General features: G+C 42.0%; 1 protein-coding gene across 1 annotated transcript; it reads left to right on the top strand.

Annotated features, from left to right (window-relative positions):
- Nucleotides 1-3164: 3164 nt before the first annotated feature.
- PRSS37 (serine protease 37) lies at nt 3165-8138 on the top strand (the record flags this gene model as incomplete). Its single annotated transcript, XM_080818050.1, has 5 exons — nt 3165-3198; nt 5166-5307; nt 6468-6725; nt 7309-7441; nt 7998-8138. The coding sequence occupies 5 exons, from the start codon at nt 3165-3167 to the stop codon at nt 8136-8138; spliced, it is 708 nt and encodes a 235-aa protein (XP_080674176.1).
- Between the last annotated feature and the right edge of the window lie 5714 nt (nt 8139-13852).

Here is a 13852-nt window from a genome sequence, read left to right as displayed (position 1 = left end):
AAGCCTCTCCGCTCTCACCGTCCCTTCCCCACAATGTGTGACCAGCCCCCCTCCCTCTACATGTCCCATTGACCCCTTTCTGTTCTGGGCTGCTCTGATGAAGCACAGCTGTGTCCCACCCTCCTGTGTGACACTGCCCTCCTCCCTTCATGCAGGTAGTGCCTAGCCACCTCTCCTGAGAACGACTTCACTTGCACAGGTCATGTCTCACAACCACAGATGCCATTTGAATAAAAGTTCCCAACCAACACCAACACGAGTGGCTCTTTTCAGAGCTCCAAATCTTTCTTACTATACTGCCCTCCTGTAGGCAGGGCTCTCTCGCTCTCTCATTCTACCCTTTCTCTGTAGTTGCCTTTTTCAAATTGATTTTTGGTGGCGGAATAGAACAAGAATATTATCTAAATAGAAAATCGGTTAGGTGGCAGAATGAAACAGTAACAGAATTAGAGTCTCTGTAAACCTGATGGTTTGTGGAATGAGGCTAGAAGCAGATGCGCCTCCATGTGCACAAGGAATCTGTAATAACAGTAATAAAGAACTTAATAACAAAAAATTACAAACATGAGGAAACGCTGAGTATCAAACACACACACATGAATACACACACACATCCATCCACAAAATTCTAAAGTTATTTTTTCAAACAGAAGTTTTAAGAATGAGGTCCATATCAGATTATCAGTATCCTAAAACAAAAAAGAAAAAAGTGGGGGCACCGGGGTGGCTCAGTTGTTGAGTGGCTGACTCTTGATTTCAGCTCAGGTCATGGCCTCAGGGGCCTGGAATCCAGCCCTGATATGGGCTCCTTGCACAGCAGGGGAGTCTGCTTAAGGATTCTCTCTCTCCCTCTGCCCCTCCCCCTGCTCTCTCTCTCTCTCTTAAATAAATAAATCTTTAAGAAAAAAAGGAAAAAATAAATAGGATTGGCAAACTACAAGAAGCACTCAACAGCTAAAATAATATAAAAAGGTATTCATATGGAAACAAGAAATGCCACACTTGAAAGTAGTTTGCTAAGCCTGTAAAAATTATGTGGGGCAGGGTGGCGGGGGCGGGGTGGGGGAAAGAGGCTCAGGAGAGACAGTTACGAAGACAAGATGGAATGAGGTTCAAGGGAGGTCGTTAGAGCATGCTAGGGGTTTACTCTACAGACTAATAGGGAACTACTGAAGAGTTTTTAAAAGGAGACTGACGTGATTTCATATGCACTCTAAAGGGGGAAAAAAACCCAATTCTAAATAAGAAGGAGAATATCAAGTTGAGCAACAGCAGATGGGCACATATATTAGTTCAAGCGTGACAAGATTATGGCCTGCATTAGGATGACAGCTGTGAGAATGAAAAGATAAGATGGATTTAAGAGACTTCTGGAAGTAGAACTGTTTAAGGCTGAGTGGTGAGAAAAAGGGAGAAATCAAACAAATGGTAGGTAATCTACAATTAGAAAAACAGGCAAAGAATGCATTTGAAAAGCTGGAGGAAGAAAGGATAAAATTCTGACATGCTACATTTCAGGAACCTCAAGCAGATGTAAAAAAAAAAAAAAAAAACGGTTTCAAGGAGGCAGTTCTATATGTGGGACAGGAGGTCTGGGCTAGAGATACTAATTTGAAACTCATAGACAGGTAGTAGTCCCCAGTACCAGCCTCCTCCAGAAAATCTGTTGTCTTTGGAAAGGCCTCAAACTCCCCTCCTGGCCCATAAGCTTTCCAAAAAAATCTAGGCCCAACAACCTCAGAGTAAAGAATCTCTCTCTCTCTCAAATCTCATCTCTGTTAACTAATCCTACCCTCCCCACAGAAAACTGCACAGATCTATCCTATCTTTGAACCTCAAGCCCATTTCATAAACCAGCCCTAATCCCCAGTGGACCTCTGTGTCCACTGTGAGGGTCAGGAAAGTATGTGCCATGTCTCTTTTTCATTTTACACTTCAGGGAATTTGTGTGAGGAAATATATCTTTTTCAAGATGTAGGAATGCCAGTTGATTAGCTGAAGCCTGGAGAACGCAGTTGAAAAGCTATGTGTCTCCAATAATAAGACCTAGATTCTATTTCTAGTCTTTCCAATCATGTGTGATTTTGAGACGCTGGTGTAAATTCTGTTTTAGTTCTGTTATCTACAGACCAAGAAAAAAAAAATGGTACCAGCCTTGTTTCCTCTTTGTAGGCTTATTGTCCCATTGGCATGAGACTATGGGCTTATAAGACTTTGAAGGGCTAGAGTGATACAAAGTATAATTAATTTTACATCTCAGACTGCCCTGATATGAAATCACCACTGGCAGTGTCTATAAAGAATTTAGCTCAGAGCCTGGGATTTAAGAGCTATTAGTGAAAGTGTTCTTGTTAGAGTGTGCTCTGAATTCTCCAAAGATGACCCTAGCAGTTTATTATTGGCTGAGAAATCTTTTCATTAGGTAAAAAGCACTGACGGGTCCTGCCTTCTGAATTGTCACCAATACACACAGTAGGTCCTCAGTTTAATAGAACCCAGAAGACAGACCATTCCCCAACTGTCAAACTAACGGCTCTATGAGTGCTTTTCATTCCCACATGTCCTTAGCTCAGAGCTGGGGACCAGGATAACGGACCAAGCTGGTGATGATGGCAGAGTGATGAAACAAACAGTGGTCACAGGGAAAGATGAAGGAAGTGTAATAAAGATGGGAGGGGCTGAGGAAAAGGTTAAGTATAAGGGGTTTCGGAGCAAACCTGGGGACACCGCCTGAGCTAAGGTGGCAAATCTTGTCCCCCACAGCCCTGGCCTCAGAAACTCCATTTGGAAGATCAGCCCTGAGCCTAGAGCTCCCTTCCCCCACAGACTGCTGATTTGAGGCAGATGGGCTTTTAGGGACAGTAGGTAGAGGGACCTGGATCTGGAAGTCCAAGGAAATGGGCTTTTTTTTTTTTTTTCCTTCCCTGAAAGACCCAAGAGAGGAACAGTCCATCTTCCCTCGAGCAGAAGTCCATCTTCATGGTGTACCTGGAGCCCTCTTCCAACCCCCTCTCTATGCCCAGAGCTGTTTTCCTATCCCATTTCACGTCCCCGTACCTAACCATACCCACTGATTCTACCAGGCACTCCTGAGGAGAACACCGTCCTGAGAGTTTCCTACTCTGCTGATTTTCTGCATCTCGCGGGGAAAGATCTGGGCTGCTATGAAATTTATCTTCTATTTGGGTGTCCTTGCTGGTATGTATCCATGACCTTCTACTCCCATCCTATAAGGCACAGGTTAATGTAGGCTGGAGTAAGGCGGATTGGGGTGTGTGGAGGGGACAAAAGAAGAGCCTAAGAAAACCAGTCACAGACAGAACTAGGCATCTCCCTTCCGAGACCCCACACAAAGTCTCGCAGGAGGCTGAGCCCACTGCTTCAGTGCTAAGCCACAGAGTGGGTGATGGTGCTCACTTGCCTTGGAGGATGCTCAACAATGAGTATTCCCTGCGATGATTCCGAAATGTGGGCCTCGTCACCCACAGAGCAGGTCCTGGTGTAGTCACAGGGACAAAGAACCCATTTTGAAGTCTGATATCCTCCTGTTCCAAAAGCTAAGAGACTCAGAATGCAGGGAATGAAGGTAGAAACAAGACCGAATGCGAGGGCCCTACCTCCTTACTCCCTGACTTCCAAGAAGTCCTTCTGATGGCAGAATTTGCTGGTGAGGCATTCCCCACCACACTGTGTTGCATCACTAATTCGCTGTGTGGGCTTGGACAAGTTACTTAACCCATCTGTGCTTCAGTATCTTTTGTCGAAATGGGGATATTACCACCTGTATTATAGACATGTTGTGAAAATGTTAAATAAATCCATGTAAAGCACTTAGAACTAGTGCTGAGTGCCTCTTGTCCTTGTTAATATGCCACTTCTTTCCCCCTTGGGATTTCTGTGTGATCATAAAAGCGTGTGGGGCAGTATAGGCTATGGCTTGGGAAGGATTATGGAAGAACCAAGGACAGTTGAGACAAGAATAGTACTCTATTTCTGACACTACAAGCAGACTTCCTCCCTATCTTCTCAAGTGTTTTTTTTTAATAATTCATTTTTTTAAGTTACATGTTCATATTAAAAATTTGGAAATATTAAAAAGTAGAAAAAAGAAACATTATTCATAATCCCACCTCTCACTCAGCACATGCTAACACTTTAAATTTATTCTGAGGCTTTATTTTATTTACTTTTGCATTTAAATAGTTTATTTTTTTTCTTTGCTTGTTTTTAGATGATTGGATTATTGGATTGATGGACCTGTTTCATATTATTATTAACTTAATGAAAGTTCATCAGTATTTCCTTTGTTGTTTAATATTCTTTATAAATATAATTTTAATATGTATATAATGTTCCATATGTTGATGTACTTTTTCCATTTCAGCGCCTTACATTACTATATTGGACATTAATATTTCCAATTTTTAGCTATTATAAATAGTCCTAAAATGAGCACACATTCATAATCTTTGTCTCACTTGAATATTTCTTTGGAATGGATCCTTGGGGTTGGAATTATTAGCTCACAGGTGATGCACTATTTACACTCTTGATGTCTATTTCTAAATGTTTTTCAAACAGACAGAATTAATTCATATCCCTACCTACAGTGAAAGAGAGTCTCTTCCGTTGTACTTTCTTAGATTTTAACAGTATCAACATTAAACCAAAAATTATTATTATAAATTAGATTATAAATTATATAATTAGATAAATTATTATAAATTAGATAATTAGATAAAATGGCATGTGATTTTTACTAGAAGAAAAGGGTCAAACACTTTCACATCTCCTGGCCAATTCATTACTTCTTTAAAATTGCTCATATTGGGATGCCTGGGTGGCTCAGTGGGTTAAGCCTCTGCCTTCAGCTCAGGTCATGATCTCAGGGTCCTGGGATCGAGCCCCACATCGGGCTCGCTGCTCGGCGGGGAGCCTGCTTCCCCCCGCCACTCTCTGACTGCCTCTCTGTCCACTTATGATCTCTGTCTGTCAAAGAAATAAATAAAATATTTAAAAATTAAAAAATTAAATAAAACTGCTCATATTCCTTCCCAACTAGGAAACTGCTGATTAAGACATGTTTTAAGACAAGTAAGACAGGTAAGACATGTCTTACCTATTAAGAATGTTCTATGTATTAAGAATACTGATTACTTTCCCAGGGACAGTTTTCTCTGCTCACTCGTCTGTGCAGAAAGAGGACCATGCTCCGTATCTGGTATACCTCAAGTCTCACTTCAACCCCTGTGTGGGTGTCCTCATCAAAAACAACTGGGTGCTGGCCCCAGCTCACTGCTACTTACCGTGAGTGCTGGGAACCCTCCCCCACCCCATCCTCTGCTTCAGCTCATTCTACCTCAGTGGTGCTCAAAGGGAGGCAACTTTCCCTTCCAGGGTCCATGTGGCAAAGTCTGAAGATATTTTCAGTTTGTCACAATGCACTGAGGACGTGCTGTGTTCTTGGCACCTATCTAGCAAACAGGCCTTGGCCAGGAGGGCACTGATCATCCTACAGTGCGCAGGCCAGCCCCCACAAGAATCACCCAGCCCCAAATGTCAGTAGCGAGGAAACCTGCCCCACAGAGCATGCCTCCTCAGTTTTTTCAAGTTTTTAAGGGACAGTATGAATGTGTCTGAGTTAAGGGACCAGCAGGTAACTGAGGGTGCACTCGAATTAGACAAACTGAGAAGAGTTTAGTACCCCTAGGATTAGTACTGGAAAGGTATCAATGGGGCAAGAGGAGAGAACGGTACAAGAAGGGCAGTGGGGAAGGGTGGGGAGGAGAGAGAGAGAGGAAGGGAGGAAGCACCGTGTGGAGGGATGGCTTGGTAGGAAGCACGGTGTGACAACCCTGTGAGACGGAAGCTGGGAGGATAAGTACTCCCCCCTCGTTCTCCCTCCCAACGCTGCCTGCTGCTGGCTATCAACCAAAACCTAATTGGAGACCAGAAGACAAGAGAATCCATCGATTTAATCTATATATATCACCTTCCAGAGGTAGAGAGCAGGATGAAGTTGGCTTGTGAGTGGATCTGATGAAGCAAACAGAGCTCCAACACTCAGGTCATCCCATTTTCTTACACCCACCAGAATGAAATGCCCGGTTGGATAGGCTGGAGCCGGAGTGGAGGGAAAGTAATATTTTTCTGCCACACATAAGTGTCCCCTCTACTACATTAAGGATACCACATGACAACACAGCGGTTAAAGGCTCCCCCTTTACCGTGTGACCGTAGATAAATTACTACTATATGCCTCCATTACTTCACATGCAAAATGGATTAAAAATAGAATCCACTTCACAGTTTTGTGACGAGTCGTAAATGAGGTAATCCAGACTCCAGGTAAAGCAACTGATACAGTACCTGACACATTGTAACATTCAATATCGTCTCTGATGACAATGATCATGATGATGATGGTGATGGTGACAGTGGTTACCTCCAACCCCTTCTCCCTCCAGAAACCTGAAAGTGCTGCTGGGAAATTTCAGGATCAGAGTCAGAGATGGCACAGAGCAGGCAATTAACCCCATCCAGATTATCCGCTACTGGAACTTTAGCCACAGCAACCCCCAGGATGACCTCATGCTCATTAAGCTAGAGAAACCTGCCAGACTCAACAACAAAGTCCAGCCCCTTCCCCTCGCCACCAGCAATGTCCGGCCAGGCACCGTCTGTCTGCTCTCAGGTTTGGACTGGAGCCAAGACAACAATGGTGAGTGCACCCCCCACAGCAAATCAGAGTCATTAGTTGCCCCGGAAGAGGAGCACCATGTCGACACAGCTGGGAAGAGAGGAGAGGAGAATGGACAGAGACCACGAGTGGTCTAGCAAAAAGAGACCCGTCCCGGTGTCCAAAGCTCCTCCCTTCCCAGGATGGTGACACACCACTACCTCCTTGAGGCTTCAGGTGTTGGAGCCACCAGGCCATCTGACTCTGCACAGAGGCCACACCATTCCTGTCAGGCACAATTCCCACTGAAGGGGCTGGGCTCCTCCATTGCATATGGTTCATTCTACATGTAGAGGAACCTCAGAGAACGGGAGTCGGGTCACCTCTTATTCCTCCAAGACTGGACACAGAATAGAAAGGAAACTCTGTTTCTTAAAGCAACATAAAGCCTACTTTTAAGTCCTCTGGATTAACTCTCATAACCATGCATGAGATCATTCCCTTTCCTCATTCCTTTTTTCTTCAGACATACACACAAAACACCAGTGGAAATAGAGGGTGGTGGTTGGAGGGGCTCCATAATAATGGCGACCAGGAAGGCTTCTTCTGTCCTGTCTTCCCTCAGGCAGACACCCTGATTTAAGGCAGAACCTGGAGGCCCCTGTGATGTCTGATAAAGAGTGCCAGAACACCGAACAAGGAAAAAGCCACCGGAACTCCTTGTGTGTCAAATTTGTGAAAGTCTTCAGCCGAATTTTTGGGGTAATCTTTTTCTCTATATTCAGTTTATTTGCCTGTATGTATCTAGGTAACCAATCATGATAGTAAAAAAAAAAATTAGAATGCCCTCATCCTCTCACAATTTTTTGAGAATTTGATAAGGCTGCAGCAAAGCCCCCATTGTTCCTTCAGTAATGGGTCCTCCTTATAGATGTCCTTATTCATTAAAGCATGCAAAACCTCCATTTTGCTAGATTTATTATTCTCATAGTTGCAGGTCAAAATGGGCTTTAAAAAAAATTCAAACTTCAACATGGAAACTGGCTTCACCAGTCCAGATAAAAATGGGGTTTGATTCATTTTACAGTTCTAGAGAGTTACAGTTCTAGAGAGGTTTTTCTCTGACTTTCTCAAGAAGAAAACAAGGCTAGAACTCATCTAGATCCAAAGCTTCCTGTCCCCTGATCTGGGGCTGTTTTCATGATCCAGCATGCTACCCCTGGGCAGAGCTCATCCATATTGGGGACGAGAGGGCTCCTGTGACAAGATCTGACCATCTGTCTCTGTCTCTCTCTCTCTCTGTGTACTATCTCTGTAGGAGGTGGCCGTCGCTACAGTGATCTGCAAAAACAAGCTCCAGGGGATCGAGGTGGGACACTTCATGGGAGGAGATGTCGGAATCTACACTAATGTTCACAAATATGTATCCTGGATTGAGAGCATCACTAAAGAAAAATGACACCCTACTATTCTCTCTGCATCCCACTGGCTTTGTCATTGACTCTACAAGCCACTACTTCCCTCAAACTCAAAATAAAATTTCCAAGTGGAAATGCATCACACCAGTAGCCTATTTTTTCTTGGTTGTGTCTCTGCCCATATCCGACCATGATGTGAAGAACCGAGAACAAAAAATTAAATGAGCGCTTATCACACCGTACCAGGGTTACATCCATTATCTCATTTAATGCTCATAACAAACCCTTGAGGTTATCTTTCATCCCCACCTTCCAAATGAGAAAGTTGAGAATAAAAAGAATACTTAACATTATCTAAAGCTGACAGACATCACAGACAGAACGGAACCCCCAAATTCAGATTCTCAATCCCGTGCTCTAAACCCCAAAATTACAGGGGGGGGCAGTCCATGGAATCACAACAGATTGTGGCTTCTATTTTCCTGCTACTTCTCTTATTCAAAGAGTCTGAAGCTTTCACTTGTGGCTAAGATTGTGGGTTCTGGAATAATATCTCCTAAGAATGGCCAAGCTTTCTCTCACTGCTGTACTGACTGCAGCATGCTCCGGGAGATGAGCTAGTCAATATGTAAGAAGTAAAAAACAGAACATCAGGACAGGGTCAACAACCATAAATCAAGTCCAACAGGAAGCTTTGCAGCTCCAGAACAAGGTGAAAAATTCATCTGGATCCAAAGAGAGTATAACCTCAGAGCAATAGAAAATCCCAGAGGCAGATATGGCTGAGAGGAGATGAAGGAAGGACAAAATTGGGCTTAGCCACAGACCGTGTAATTGACAAAGCCAAGAAAGGGGGTACCAGTCCTCTGGTTGAGAACTTTGGTAAAGAACTTGAGAACTGAAACAAGAAGAAACCAGAGAGGGAGACAAACCATAGGAGACTCGAAATCTCAGGAAACAAACTGAGGGTTGCTGGACTAGAGGGGGGTGGTTGGGATGGAGTGGCTGGGTGATGGACATTGGGAAGGGTATGTGTTGTGGTGAGCGCTGCATATTGTATAATACTGATGAATCACAGACCTGTACCCCTGAAACAAATAACACATTATATGTTAATTAAAAAAAAAAAAAAGTCAGATGCTCAACCAACTGAGCCACCCAGGTAAAAAATAAACAAAATAAAGAATAAATAAAAAATAAAAAGAACTTGAGAACTGAGAACTTTAAGTGTCTCAAATCTGGAAATGATAAATTCTGGATATTCAAGACATTGGGGAATACGGGACAAGGATGGGTAAAGTAATCTCCTAGCAGTGGTAGAATGAGGAAAGAACCACACACTATCCTTGGACAGTATTTTCTATTTCCTAAGTTTAAGATACAATCTATACTTTAGAGACTTTTGTGTTAGGCAGAATAATGGTTCCCTAAACATATCTACACCCTAGTCCCCAGAACCCGTAAGTATGTTATTGTACAGGAAAAAGGCAGCTCTGCAGCTGTGATTATGTTTATGCACCTTGGGTTAGGGAAAGTATCCTGGATTATGTGGGTGGGACCAATGTAATCACCTGGGCCCTTAAAAATAGAAGAGAAAGACAGTATTTGGCCAGAGAGATGTGACAACAGAAGAGGTAGCAGAGATTCAAAGCATGAGAAGGATCTGACTGGTCACTGCAGCTTTTACAGATGGACGAAGGGGACTATAAGGCAAGAAATGTGAGTAGTCTCTAGAACTGAGAATGAAACTCAGCTTCCAACTAGCAAAGAAATGGGAACTTTAGTGCTATAATTGCAAGGAACTGAACCCTGACAACAACCAAAATGGGCAAGGAAATGGATTCTCCCCAATAAGAAACACAACCTGAACAACACCTTGATTTTAGCCCATTTGTCAAACTTCTGACCTATGGTACTGTAAACATAATAAATTTGTGTCAATTTAAGGTATTTGTGGCAATTTCTTATAGCAGCCATAGAAAACTAATACAACTTTCAAAACACATGTCCTAAAAGAACTGCTTTCCATAATAGGATATAAAAACCTTCAATGGTTGTCAACTGTCCTGAAAATAAACTCTAATCTCATCAGAATGGCATCCAAACCTCCTTGAGACCTCCCACCCACCCTACCCTACTCCCAAAATGTTTCTAAATATATCTTCTGTCACTTGACCCTGTGAAATGCAAATATGAGTAAAAGGAATGTCAGAAGAAAATGTAAAGAAAAGCCTAATGCCCTCTATCTTTTAAGATGGCAACCTGGTCAAGACCCAAACTTCACAAAGTTAGATTCATTAAAAAAAATTCCTCAAGGGGAGCCTGAGTGGCTCACTTGACTTGGCATCTGATTCTTGATTTCGGTTTGGGTCATGATCTCAGGTCATGAGATCGAGCCCCAAGTTGGGCTCACTGGGCATGGAGCCTGCTCAAGATTCTCCCTCTCCTGCTGCCCCTCCCCCCCCTGCTCACTCTCTCTTTCTCATAAAATGTAATATAATATAATAATATAATATAATATATGATATAATGTAATAAAATATAATATTCTTAGTGTTGAAAGCAAAAGCAGCATTATCTCAGGCAAAGTATTTCCTCTCCCCCCACTGCCTATGATTTAGACAAAGACAAATCATATCAATCACTCTAACAATCAACTCCTCAGTGTAGGTTTTTTCTACTAATTTTTTTCAATCCCATTCATTAGAGTGAGTTTCCCAGACACAGTGACCAGGAGCAGCATGGTTTGAGGGCTAAACCATCAAGACTACAAACCATCAAGACTTCCCCGAGTGCCATGTTGCAGCTCACGGATCCCTTTCCCCCTGCTCCTCCCTCTGCTCCTGGCTCCTACATCCAAGGTTGTACTGTGTTCTCTCCTTGAGGAAGGTGCCAGCTGGTCTTCACTAATGTTATTTCACTGATCATAATCCCTTAAAACCCCAAAAAGATTTTAGTTTGCATTCTGCCTTAGACAGAGAGGCAAGTTTACTCCAAAATAAGAATACAGTTTTAGGGGTATCTGGGTGGCTTAGTGGGTTAAGCCACTGCCTTTGGCTCAGGTCATGATCTCAGGGTCCCGGGATTGAGCCCCGCCCTGCATCGGGCTCTCTGCTCAGCAGGGAGCCTGCTCCCCGCCCCCCTCAGCCTACTTGTGATCTCTCTCTCTCTCTGTCAAATAAATAAATAAAATCTTTATTAAAATAATTTTTAAAAAGAATACAGTTTAAACAGGACCGAGTAGGAGTCACCCAATTCTCATTTTTTTTTCTTAGATCTCTTCTTCTCAAGCTATATTCCCCACTTACTTGAGGTTTCTGAGAGAAAAAAAAAAAAATATCTAGTAACTTGTCCAAGACCATAGAGTTAATAAAAAGACGACTAAGGATACAAACCTTGTCCAGTTGACTCCAAAGCCTGTGCCATTTCCTTTATGTTCTTCCATAACTACATTTCTAAATACACAGATGTTTCCTAGATACTCAAACTTCCTTCTTTCCTCACATACAGCAAAAAAGCCCCTATTTAGATAACATAAGAAGTTTCATGGCTTCTCACGTGATCTCTGATTTTAGCTCCTACTGAAAAATTCTTTGAGGTCTGTATAGAGTAAGTCATCGCAATTCCTATTTAAATTTAAGGCTTCTTTGGAATTTTCACAATTTCACTTCACAATATTCCAGTTCCATATTCCAGAAAATGATATATTTAAGCCCAATATAGGTATAACTAGAGTGGCTAAACTATGATATCAATAGGTGATTGGTAATATCACTTCAACTTATGTATTTTGGTAAATAGCTTTGAATGAGAAATCAAAGCCAAAACAACATTTTAAAAACAAATAATTGGGGCACCTGAGTGGCTTAGTCAGTTAAGCCTCCAACTCGATTTCAGCTCAAGTCACGATCTCAGGGGTTGTGAGATTGAGCCCCACAGCACGCTCTGTGCTCAGGGCCTGAGATTCTCTCCATCTCCCTCTGCCCCTCCACCCACTCACACATGTGTGTTCTCTCTCTCTCTCTCCCAAACAAATAAATAAATCTTTAAAAAATTGAGAAACAAAACCAAGTAGTCGTATTTTAGATTAAGAAATTCACTCTCCTTTTACAAAGAATTTCATAATCATAATGAGCCAATAACTAATATTAGCAGAGATAAATTTAAGAAATCTGCAGATAAATGACTGAAACATAAAGTTGAGGCTAAGAATGATTTGTTGAACAAATACTACATCAGCTTGGGTGTGCTACTATTGTTATTAAAATAAACAATATATTATTTCTCAAAACAATTTAAGTCATAATCAAGGAAAACAGATTTTTAAAACTTCTTCATTTTAGCCACTAATGCTTCTGACACAGATTTAGGTATAATTTATTCATCTTCAGAATATAGAAATTTCTACCACTTGTATGCTTCAAAAGAAAATTATTACCAAGAGTGAAAATATTTTCAATTCAGACTATTAACTATATGTAATGGAATTACCTTATGAACATAAATTTTTGTGCAAGAATTTAACTTGTAGACTGATATTAACTCTGACATGATTTTTTTTAAATACTCATTCTAAAATCTAGCAACAAATTGCAGAAATAATCATTAAATCTTTAAGATTTTTGGATGAGTATCGACCATGCTCCTCCTGTTTAGAATATTCTACAGCATGTGCATGTTAAGTAAAAAGGACAACTGTAGACATCAGTCATGTTCTGACTTAGACCCATCCTAATCAGTGTCACATCACATTCTTGGCTAAAGTGAATGCTCGGGGCGCCTGGGTGGCTCAGTGGGTTAAAGCCTCTGCCTTCGGCTCAGGTCATGATCTCAGGGTCCTGGGATCGAGCCCCGCATCAGGCTCTCTGCTCGGCGGGGAGCCTGCTTTCCCTTCTCTCTCTGCTTGCCTGTCTGCCTGTTTGTGATCTCTCTCTCTCTGTCAAATAAATAAATAAAATCTTAAAAAATAATAATCAAAATAAAGTGAATGCTCAACTGAAAAAGAATAGCCAATGCAGAAGAGCTTTTGAAAAAGCATTTATGCATTTGTTTTAGTAACCTTTCGAAGGTTTCTAAAGATACTGGCTTCTAAAGATATGGGCAGTAACCTCTTTGACCTGAGCTGCAGCAACTTCTTGCTAGACACATCTCCAAAGGCAAGGGAGACAAAAGCAAAAATGAACTATTAGGACTTCATCAGGATAAAAAGCTTTTGCACAGCAAAGGAAACAGCTAATAAACCCAAAAGGCAGCCTACAGAATGGGAGAGGATATTTGAAAATGATTTATCAGATAAAGAATTAGGATCCAAAATCTATAAAGACCTTATCGAACTCAACACCCAAAAAAACCCACAAAAAAATCCAGTCAGGGGGCGCCTGTGTGGCTCAGTGGGTTAAAGCCTCTGCCTTCGGCTCAGGTCATGATCCCAGGGTCCTGGGATCAAGCCCCACATCCGGCTCTCTGCTCTGCAGGGAACCTGCTTCCCTTCCTCTCTCTCTGCCTGCCTCTCTGCCTACTTGTGATCTCTGTCTGCCAAATAAATAAATAAATAAATCTTTAAAAAAAAAAAAATCCAGTCAGGAGATGGGCAAAAGATATGAACAGACATTTCTCCAAAGAAGACATACAAATGGCTAACAGACATGTGAAAAAATGCTCAACATCACTCTACATCAGGGAAATACAAATCAAAACCACAAGAAACCGGGGCGCCTGGGTGGCTCAGTGGGTTAAAGCCTCTGCCTTCAGCTCA

Source organism: Martes martes (genome assembly GCF_963455335.1).
Source record: "Martes martes genome assembly, chromosome: 11".
In the NCBI taxonomy this organism is placed as follows: domain Eukaryota; kingdom Metazoa; phylum Chordata; class Mammalia; order Carnivora; family Mustelidae; genus Martes; species Martes martes.
This window is presented reverse-complemented; position numbering and strand designations above follow the sequence as displayed.